The sequence below is a fragment of the Rhinopithecus bieti genome, unplaced genomic scaffold, assembly GCF_001698545.2.
Source record: "Rhinopithecus bieti isolate Rb0 unplaced genomic scaffold, ASM169854v2 scaffold_49762, whole genome shotgun sequence".
Taxonomy (NCBI): Eukaryota; Metazoa; Chordata; class Mammalia; order Primates; family Cercopithecidae; genus Rhinopithecus; species Rhinopithecus bieti.
Genome location: NW_016819845.1, coordinates 1256265 through 1267222, shown reverse-complemented (window position 1 = coordinate 1267222; position 10958 = coordinate 1256265). Strand labels below are relative to the sequence as shown.

Genomic DNA, 10958 nt, shown 5'->3' with positions numbered 1-10958 from the left:
AAAAAAAAAAAAAAAAAAAACTGAAAACAGGGATCCCGGATGTAGCCTCGATGTCCCCCATTAAACGGTAATATTTCAGGCGTCGGCTCACACTAATCTTTCAAACTGTCATCGCAAGCCACCCGGCCAGCAGATTCACTTAACAGCGCTCCCAGGAACCTCGTTCCGAGCTCTTTTCAGCGAGACATTTAATTGAATCGGATGTGGCTCGTTTGCCAGACGTCACCGCCTCAGCGATAGGCAACCCCTCCAACGCCCCCCCCCCCGCCCCAAAAACAATCTTCAAAGGCAAGGCGGCCCCCTAAGCTAGGTTAATTTAGAGCCATAACGGTAACGTGGCCAAAAGTTCAGGCGAGGAAGGGCCACAGAGGCCGCTGACATGCAGTTCCCTCCAAGGAGAATTTGGGTTGGGAGGTGAAGAGGTGGGGGAACAGGTTTCCTGGGCCTTGAGAGCTCCACATTTAAGAAAAGGCATCCTCCACAGACTAGGCTAACAATTCCAGACCCCCAGTAGTCCCTGGCTCAGAAACTCGATGCGTGATTTCAGCGTGGCGGCCCAGGCCTGTTACTGACGGCTGGCGCCTAGAAGCCGGGGTCAGGGCTTTGCGCGCCTCCTCGGCTGCCCTGTGGAGCTCACCTCTCCATTGCCCTAGCATGGAGGCCCCAGGTCCTGGGAGTGTGGCTTTGATGAGGAACAGGAAAAGTCCCAACATCAGGCCAGTGCTTGACTTCACTTGCGTCGGCGTCTCAGACGGCCCACTGTCGGGCTTGAGCACCCAAGAGGCTCGTTCTGGACAGACACTATTTTGTCTCCACATATTGTGCGTTTCCTCCGTACCTTAGGCGCGCGTGCGGGAGCTGTGTCTTTAGGTAGCTTTTGGCCCTGCGCCGCCTTTATTCTACTCCAAGCGCCTCTTGCCATCCCTCACTCCGCAAAGAGCCAAGCCCTCCACGTCCCCATTCTCAGCAAGTCCACGCGTCCCGCCCAGCTTCCTGCCCGCGGTTCCCTGCACCAGCCAAGGCCGTGCGAAGCCAACGCTTTTCCACTGACAAATCCTGTCATCCCCAGCTCTAGGAGGCGTCCTTAACCTGGGGCCACTCTGCCTCCCCAGACTGCTGAGTTGTAAGCAAAATAAAACTCCTCTCTGCAGTGTTCTGGGGAATGGAGAAGACCCCAAGCTTTCATAAGACCTCCCAAGGAGTGCAGGGACCCAGAGAAATGAGACCCACCAGGGCAGGATCTGGCCATTTAGCTGGCGCTCCTGAAACTCGGGCAGATTTGTCTGACTTCTGCGCCCTACTCTACTGACCCTGTGGCTAAAAATGATCACGATCACCTCACCTGCCCTGCTTCCCCCACGCGTCTGACGGAGCCGCAGGGCTGCCCCACTCGGAGTACGGCCCAGAGGCCTTGGAGAAATCCTGGTCTAGCTGGGCTCAGAGGAGCCCTGCCTCCCTGAGAGCTAAACCTGGGCTAAGGCCCTGAAACCTCGAGGTTGGCAGAAGCCTGAGGGCCTTGCTGCTAGGCAGGGAGGGCACAGGAAAGAGGGGGGTAGTATCCGCGGCCTCCAAACAGGGGAAACAAGGTGGCTAGTAGCTGGGGCACTCCACAAGACAGGTGTCTCCTGGGAAGCTGAGCTTACCAGCTGGGATTCCTGATTTATTTCATTATTAAGGGGAGAGGCATTTCCCTGGGAGAGTCCTGGCAGTGACTGATGCCCCCTGGAGTTGTGCTGTGCCTAACTCTACTGTAGGAGGCAGCCACTCCTACCCCACCTGGCCATCACTCACCTTGCCCTTACTTTCCTTGACTCATCCAGAAGCACCCAGAGCCTGGGGCATGACTGGCCCTGTAGGCCAAGCCAAACTGAACCCCCGAATTGTCCAGAATCTCCCTCTCCTGCTATCCCCAAAGCCAGTCCTGTCCTCCAGGCTTCTCTTCCTACCACCTTCAGTAATAAAGCCTTCCTCAAATCACTCCCCTCCCGACCGCTTCCCACCCCATCCTTCTCTCTCCCATTCTGGTTTGGGTGCTGAGGAATATTTCTTCAAACCCACACCCATCCAGCCCTGCCCAGAGGCCTGACTCTGCATGCCTCTGGTAGGCTTTTCAGGCTCACATTAGGGAGCAAACGCAGGCTGCAGGAGCAAAAGGAGACCCTTCCAAATGTGTCCTGGCCCCTTTAAAAAAGGGGGGAGGGGTTTTTTTTTTTTTTTTTTTTTTTTTTTTTTAGCCCTATGACTATATTAGGTGACACGAAACTGCTCATCGCTCCTGTCATCGAGGCCCCTGGCCCAATGGCAGGCTGAGTCCCCCTCCTCTGGTCTGGTCCCGCCTCTCCTGCCCCTTGTGTTCGGCGCTACCTGCTGCCCGGACACATCCAGAGCTGGCCGGCGGGTGCGCGGGCGGGCGGCGGCACCATGCAGGGAAGCTGCCAGGGGCCGTGGGCAGCGCCGCTCTCCGCCGCCCACCTGGCGCTGTGAGACTGGCGCTGCCACCATGTTCCCCAGCCCTGCGCTCACGCCCACGCCCTTCTCAGTCAAAGACATCCTGAACCTGGAGCAGCAGCAGCGCAGCCTGGCCGCCGCCGGAGAACTCTCTGCGCGCCTGGAGGCCACCCTGGCGCCCTCCTCCTGCATGCTGGCCACCTTCAAGCCAGAGGCCTACGCCGGGCCCGAGGCGGCTGCGCCGGGCCTCCCAGAGCTGCGCGCAGAGCTGGGCCCCGCGCCTTCACCCGCCAAGTGTGCTTCTGCCTTTCCCGCCGCCCCCGCCTTCTATCCGCGTGCCTACAGCGACCCAGACCCAGCCAAGGACCCTCGAGCCGAAAAGAAAGGTGAGGCGGAAACACAGGCCCCCTTCTCCCATCCTGGGTCGCTTTCGCCCCCAAGAAACTCAGGGCCAGGAGGAGGAGACGCGCCCGTGGGCCGAGGGCTGGGGTCCGGCGGGGGGCTCAGAATGTAAGATGCCTGGTGTTGTCGCCAGGGCTCCCGCGCCCCGCGTCCAATCGGAGATTCAGAGGAAATGCCAGATTGAAAGGATCAAAAGCAAGAGACCAAAAAACGTTTACCCCCGGCCTAACAAAGCCCCGGGCGGCTTCGGCTCTGCTCCTGAGTCTGGTAGAAAGTTGAGAAATCGGTTTATGATAGACAGAACAGACAAGTAGATAATCTCTGTTTTTAAATCTCCTTTGGATTTACGGATCTTTTTAAGGATCTGATGAGAACCACTAAACAGAAATTGAAATGTTGCTCACGACACGCTTTTGCGTACAATCGGAGGAGGGTCCTGGACCTTCTTTCTGCAGCCCACCCGCGACCCGGGTTTCTGGGGTCTTTCCTTCTTTGCGCCAGGAAAGTGAAGTCTGGGATCCAGGGCCTTGATATTAAAATGGGATACTGCGGAGCCTCAGGAATCTGACTTCGCTTTATTTTTTCAGCACAACTTCCTGGCGCGGCGAGGGCGGAGAGGTTCCCTCGTGGAAAAGTTAGGAAATGTTGCGCTACCGCGGGCGCGGGGGAATGGACGAGATGGGTGCGGGATCATCCTGCAGGCCATCCCAGGATCCGGGAGGGAGGCCGGCCCGGCCGCAGAAAGGGGCCTGCTGGGAGACCCTCGCCGGAGGCAGGAGCCCGGGCGATTCCTGGGAGGCCGCAGGCGCTGGGCGAAGGGCCGCTGTGAGCCGGAAGAGAATTCGGAGGTTGAGGAATAGAGGCCTATGAAAAAATTCGGGCGGGCACGGCGGCTAGAACTGATAGCTACCAATTCGAGGAAGCCAGCAAGGCAGGTTCCGAGGCCGCCTGCCCACCCGCGGCTTCTTGGACACTGCGCAAACCCTGCTGGGGCCAGGCTGGAGCCTCGGATCACCAAACCAACACTCCGGGCCTTCTGTTTCTTGATTCCTTAATTTTGAGATAAGACCGTCCCTAGGAGTGAGGCCTCGGTCTCTGTTGGTTTAACTTCTCAAACCAAACTAGCCGTAATTCAGTTCACCCCAGAGCAACACCTGGTTTTATTTATTTTATTTTATTTTATTTTTTTCAGTCAGAAATTTTAAGTCACCGTCTGTCTCCCTCACCAGGGTGTGAACTGCCCCGAGGGCAGAGATCTCTCCAGAGCCTTGTTCTCCAGAGCCTTGAGCCGAGCCTCACTTTCGACAAATGCTGAGTGAGACGTGTCGGTGGCTCCCAGTGCACTTGGCAGAGTGAGCCGCAGCCAGCTGGGCTCTCCAGGCAGGACAGAGTGGCATCCACGAGGATCCCTTACCATTATTGTGCGGCCGCGCTCCGTAGGTCAAGCCGCTCTTACCAAGCGTCTCTCTGCCTCTCTGTTCCCCCTCAGAGCTGTGCGCGCTGCAGAAGGCGGTGGAGCTGGAGAAGCCAGAGGCGGACAACGCGGAGCGGCCCCGGGCGAGACGGCGGAGGAAGCCGCGCGTGCTCTTCTCTCAGGCGCAGGTCTATGAGCTGGAGCGGCGCTTCAAGCAGCAGCGGTACCTGTCTGCCCCCGAACGCGACCAGCTGGCCAGCGTGTTGAAACTCACGTCCACGCAGGTCAAGATCTGGTTCCAGAACCGGCGCTACAAGTGCAAGCGGCAGCGGCAGGACCAGACTCTGGAGCTGGTGGGGCTGCCCCCGCCGCCGCCGCCGCCGCCTGCCCGCAGGATCGCCGTGCCAGTGCTGGTGCGCGATGGCAAGCCATGCCTAGGGGACTCGGCACCCTACGCGCCTGCCTACGGCGTGGGCCTCAATGCCTACGGCTATAACGCCTACCCCGCCTATCCGGGTTACGGCGGCGCGGCCTGCAGCCCTGGCTACAGCTGCACCGCCGCTTACCCCGCCGGGCCTTCACCAGCGCAGCCGGCCACTGCCACCGCCAACAACAACTTCGTGAACTTCGGTGTCGGGGACTTGAATGCGGTTCAGAGCCCCGGGATTCCGCAGAGCAACTCGGGAGTGTCCACGCTGCATGGTATCCGAGCCTGGTAGGGAAGGGACCCGCGTGGCGCGCCCCTGACTGATCCCACCTCAAGAGCTCCCTGACTCTCCGGGGGAGAAGGGGCTCCCAACATGACCCTGAGTCCCCTGGATTTTGCATTCACTCCTGCGGAGACCTAGGAACTTTTTCTGTCCCACGCGCGTTTGTTCTTGCGCACGGGAGTTTGTGGCGGCGATTATGCAGCCTGCAATGAGTGATCCTGCAGCCTGGTGTCTTAGCTGTCCCCCCAGGAGTGCCCTCCGAGAGTCCATGGGCACCCCCGACGGAACGACCAGTGAATTGGGACTGAGCCCGGGCACACGGGGCCTGAGATCCGACCGCCCATTCCGCGAGCCAGGGCCGCCCATTCCGCTAGCCAGGGCCGGGCGCCCGGGCCTTTGCTATCTCGCCGCCACCCACCCACGCACCCACCCACCCGTATTTATGTTTTTACCTATTGCTGTAAGAAATGAGGATCCCCTTCCCATTAAAGAGAGTGCGTTGACCCCGCACGTGTGCTTCTTTCAGCTTGCGGCGCTTCAGAAACAGGAGAGAGGTGGCCGCCCGGGATTGGTCTCAGATCTCAGGCACAGGCATTCGCTGAGTAAATTGATAACATTGATACTAATAAAAACTAACCCTTGCTGGAACCATACTGGTTCCGTGTCGGGCACTTTCTGAGATTGTCTCATATAATTCTCAATAATCAAAAAAAAAAAAAAAATCCTGTTTTAAAGTTTAGAAACGGAGGCCCGGAGGGATTTAATGACTTACCTGCGGGCAAATAGCCAGTACTAGGCGAACTCAGGTTAAATTCTGGTTGTCTCACTTCAGAGACCGCCTTCCCTGTGCTCCCAAGCTCCCCTCCTTGAATCCTAATGTGTGCCAGGCACGGTTCCAGGCACCGGGCATTAAATGGAAAGCAAAAGAACCTGGGCCCTCTAGCTGGAGAGCACTGTGATCATCCCACTTAAAAGAACTCCTTAGCCTGTTTACAGATGGAAAAGCCAAGAACCCCAGCCCTTGTCAAGCGTTCTCAGGCTCCTCAGATGCCGCCTTGGGGCCTCATCAGCTGCCCGCCTGACTGAGTGCCGGGGCTGGACCCCATAGAGGTGTCTGCAGAAGGTGCTCACCTCTAGCCCTGGTGAGGCCCCATAAATTCACATGGTCCAAGGGAGCCCCTAAGCCCTAACCTTACTGATGTCCTTTCCTTAGGGCATTTAATTTCACCATAGTTCTGACCAACAAATGTCACTGCTGTCCTGATTTTATAGATGAGAAAACCGAGGCTCTGTGAAATCAACTTTAAACCCTGCTTGTTATGGGACTTGCTCCCTGCATGCCTCCGTGGTGGTGGTGGTGATGGTGGTGGTGGTGGTGGTGGTGAAGGTGTGGTGGTGGTGGTTGCTGTTGTTTGTAAAATGAGGATAACAAACATACCTTGCTCTCATCCTGGATTGCCAGTCAGCAGGTGCTGGGACCTGACCTCCAGTTCCTCTATCACCAGCCCCAGAGCCTGAGGAACTAACCCAGGATCTTTTTAAGATGCTTCTTTAAAAGAGACCAAAGCCGGGGCAGTTGAGGATTTGTTTTCTCACTGGATATGGATTTTTCTGATATTTTGCCCAGGAAGCACTGAGTTGGAGGCCTGGGGCATTGGGACATCCAGCTGATAGCCCCCTGATGCAGCCAAAGCATTGTTTGTGGCAGCCAGGGACTGAGTGCTTCTGAATGTTCCTCTGACTCCCAGTAAGAGTTGCCAGGCTGGTCTGGCACAACCAGGAGCTGTCCTACTGCCTCACCAGGAACCATGCAGCCCTACCAATGCCTGTGTTATCTCTCTGGGTAAGTGCCACACGCCCGTGGAAGAGGGGAGGATGCCAGGAGGTTCTAAGTGCTACCACTGTCTATACCCAGTGTTACCACTGGATGCAGTGGGATACAAGGGCAGTGGAGTGCAAGCAGTCTACCATCGCAGGGTTCTGTGCTGTGCTGTGGGAAGGGAGCGGAAAGGGCTATGCTCAAGGCTGGCTGAGTAGAAGAAGGGACCTGAAGGTCTGAGCCAGCTGGCAGCTGGAGAGGGCCATCAGGAGTGGAAGTAGGATGGTCACCTCAGCCCTGGCATTCCGCCTCCTAGGCCTCCGACCCTGCTGTGAGCCATTAACATGTTCCCATCTCAGTCTTATGGAGGGGCACGCCGAGGCTCCTCCGGGTTGCCAGACCGTCTCCTGAGCAGGATAGTGCTCTCCTGCTAGGCAGTCCCAGCCCACAGCCCCAGCAGGCGGCCTTACTCACACAACTGGGAAATCCTTCTATCTGAAATGACCCATATTTGCTCTTAACCAGATCACTGTGGCCTTCGTCCTGCACTCATGTGGGCCTTTTTCATCTTACAGGTGCCTGCAGTAACATTAGAAATAATATTTATTTCACTAAACCTTTTGCCACGAGGATTTCTCCATGATACCTCCCTCTTTATGTGTCATACTCTCCCTTCGGGGATCAGCTGACTGAGCCAGGATCTCCTGCAGCTTTCCCAAGGCACTCACAAAGGCTCACAACTGCTGGCTGGCTGGCATCTGCCAGGGCTCACCAGTGCCAGCACCCCCGGCTAAGTGTATACAGGAGTTCTCTCACCTAACCCATCTTCATTTGCAGACCGGGAAACTGAGGAGGTTACGTGGATGGTCGAGATCATCCAGTCCCTAAGTGGGAACGGGAGCTGGGAAACACACAGGATAATTACTGGGGAGCTTGCTCCTGAAGCCAGAGCCCACCGCACTGCGGATGTCTCTCCAGTAAAGATGCAGCCAGACTGGCTCCCGGCCGCGCTGAGCGGACCCCAGACTCTTGCCAGTGGGGTGAGAGTCTCAGGCCTCATATCCGGGCTCATGGTGGGGCAAGCTGTAGATGGCAGAACTCAAGGAGGCAGCATGGACTGCCCTTGCCTGACTGGAGCGAGGCTTTCCCGCCTGGGTGCTGAGTCAGGGAGCGAGGACTCAGGCCGGGACAGGATCAGAAGTACCTTAAACTAACGACGCCCCCTGTTTACATAGCGACCCCCACTCCAATTATGTCGGTGATATTTGTTTTGTTTTCAATTGCTAATTGTATAAACGATGCATTCAGGGTAAGAAAACTCAACCGGCACAGAGAAAAGCAAAACAAAGGAGAAGTGTGGGGCGCCTCCGAGGTGGCAAAGCCAGCGGAGATGAGGGTGGCGCAGGCATGAGCTCTCCATGCCCAGGGCGCCAGGGAGGCACCTAGGGGACTCATTTCATTTTAGTATTTTAAAATCGAACAAGAACACGCAGCAGTTTAAAAAAAAATAGTAATTGGAGATAAACAGCCAAGTTAAAAGAAAAAAATCGGGGAAGGAAGGTAGGTTTATTTTAAAAGAAAGAAAAAAAATCAGCTGGGTGGTTCTTGGCAAAGGCGGGTCGGGGCTGGGGGTTCCCAGCACTACAGGCCAGTCCACCGCCTCCCACCCGGCCCCGCAGCACTGACTGGCCCCGCGGTCCCTTCGTTTCCTCGGGTCATTCCCAGCCCGCAGGCACGTGTTCGGCCAAATCAGAATGGCTCCTGTCCTTTTATTTTGTTTAGATTTCACCTTAAGTGGACGCCACATTGTGTATCTAAATACCTGTATTTTTAACAGACGCGCAGAAGCCGCAGGGTTCACCGCAGACTCTCTTCACTCGATCCCGCGCGAGGGTAGCACCGTCTTCCCCGCAGCGCCCGCCCCTCGCATCCTCAGGGAAGCATTCCGGGCTCAAGCCCTGCGCTTCTCTGCCGCAGGCAACAACTTTGTGGCCCCTAAGGCTTGCTGACTCCCCTACCAGGCTGAGCTCCTGGAGAAAGGGACCTGTGGCCTGCATTTAATTTATCACTCTCAGAATTTACCGCGTGCCAGGCACTGTTCTGAGCTCTTTACAAGTGAACCCATTTAATCCCTTTTTATACCTCTGGGTTCTCGTGAGGAAACAGATGAAGGATTCATTTTAAACCCAGAAAGGAGGAGTACGTTGCCCAGGGTCACACAGCTGGTCAGTGTCAGAGCTTGGTTTCAAGCCCAGGCAGGCTGGTTCCAGAGCCCCAGTACGTGGTGTGATCCCATCCCCAGTTCAGGACTGGCAAAGAGTAGGCGCCAAGAAATGTTTGTCTATTAAAGTGTACAGACATGATATTAGCTAACAACTCCTGGATGATTTCTATGTGCCAGGCACAACAAATTATGAGAGAAGCACACTTCTTAACTCCCTTTGAGCCTGAGAGGAATCTCAGACGGGATGGTGGCAGCTGGGACTCCAGGGATGCAGCCTGGCCCTCTTGCTGCGTCTCAGAGGAGAGCTCACCCCAGTGGTGGGCAGTGAAGACCCCCGAGGGCACCCTCAGAGCACCATGGGCTCCCCACCCTGCTGCAGCCCACGGCTGCGTGGAATAACAGTATGGATTATTGCCTAACATCTGTTGGTGCTTACTTTGCGCCAGGCCCAGGGCTAAATGCTTACCCTGCAAATCTCATTCTGTCATTTTCCAAGGAGGAAATTGAAACCTAGAGAAGTTAAAAACATCACCTACCTAAGGCCACTCCAGTAGTGTGGAGTAGGGAAACTGGTGCTGGAATCCAGATGGTTCCAGAGAGCCCTAGCTCTTCAACCCACTCTCAGCAGCTCCCAAACTTGCCCGAAGACACAAACTGCCTGGAGGCCGGGACAAACCCCAACCCTTGCCTGCCCCAGCTCCCTTGAATTGGACTCCCCAGGGACAGGCCCTGCGAGACGGCATTGGTGGCCAGGTGATTCTCATCATTTGGCAGGTTGGAGAACCACAACTGCTACCAGCAGAGGCCCCAGACTGCCCAGGCTCCAGTTCTTGAGGGCCCGCGAGAAACTGGAGTCAGATTTCCCCTCTCCAGGCCCTGCTCTTCTATCTCAGGGTCTCTGTGTGTTTGCTGTGATCCAGTGGCTGAGACACAAGCCAGGCAGCTCTGGGGACCCTGGGCAGGAGAGTGGAATGGTGGAGGCTGGGAGAGAGAGACTCTGGGACATGCCTGTCTCAGTCTGGACCTCAAAGCCATCCCTGTGGCTTGTGAAGCTCAGGTCCTGCCAGTGCTGCTATGGAGAGAAGAGCAATTTGGGGGGACTATTCAGAGACAGTTCATTTGTTCTACCCAGATCCTAAACTCCACATCAGAGTCCTGCAGGAAGCAGACTAGGGGCAAACCAGCCTCCATGGGGGCTTATAGTATGCCAGGCTCTCTGTGTGAGCTCACTGATGCCTTGAAATCTGCTGTTCATTGTGGAGTCCATTTTACAGATAAAGAAAGTGAGCCTTAAAATGGTTTTGTTGGGGCCGGGCGCAATGGCTCATGCCTGTAATCCCAGCACTTTGGGAGGTCCAGTTTGGCGGATCACGAAGTCAGGAGATTGAGACCATCCTGGCTAACACGGTGAAACCCCGTCTCTACTAAAAATACAAAAAATTAGCTGGGCGTGGTGGCAGGAACCTGTAGTCCCAGCCACTCGGGAGGCTGAGGCAGGAGAATGGCCTGAACCTGGGAGGCGGAGCTTGCAGTGAGCGGAGATCCTGCCACTGCACTCCAGCCTGGGTGGCAGAGTGAGACTCCATCTCAAAAAAAAAAAAAACGAGGTTTTGTCAGGCCAGGCATGGTGGCTCATGCCTGTAATTCCAGCACTTTTGGAGGCCGAGGCAGAAGATTGCTTGAGCCCAGGAGTCCAAGACCAGCCTGGGCAACATAGGGAGACCTTGTCACTACAAAAGCCATAAAAAAAATTAGCTGGGCATGGTGGTGCATCCCTGTGGTCCCAGCTACTCAGGAGGCTGAGGCAGGAAGATCGCTTGGGCTGGGGAGGTCACGGCTGCAATGAGCCATGATTATGCCGCTGCACTCCAGCTGCACTCCAATCTGGGCAACAGAGTAAGACTTTGCCTCAAGAAAAAAAAAAAAAAAAAAAAAAAAAAA

General features: G+C 56.0%; 1 protein-coding gene and 1 pseudogene across 2 annotated transcripts; both read left to right on the top strand.

Moving 5' to 3' along the window:
* Positions 1–2262: 2262 nt before the first annotated feature.
* NKX2-5 (NK2 homeobox 5) lies at positions 2263–5477 on the top strand. Of its 2 annotated transcripts, none has more exons than XM_017859298.1 (2): positions 2263–2834; positions 4340–5477. In XM_017859298.1, the coding sequence occupies exons 1-2, from the start codon at positions 2501–2503 to the stop codon at positions 4981–4983; spliced, it is 978 nt and encodes a 325-aa protein (XP_017714787.1). In that variant the 5' UTR covers positions 2263–2500; the 3' UTR covers positions 4984–5477. The 2 variants fall into 2 exon arrangements, with proteins under 2 accessions (XP_017714787.1, XP_017714788.1); XM_017859299.1 differs by having other exon boundaries at positions 4080–5477.
* A 3896-nt stretch (positions 5478–9373) lies between these two features.
* LOC108520000 (60S ribosomal protein L7a-like) overlaps positions 9374–10958 on the top strand; it is a 2671-nt pseudogene continuing 1086 nt past the window's right edge.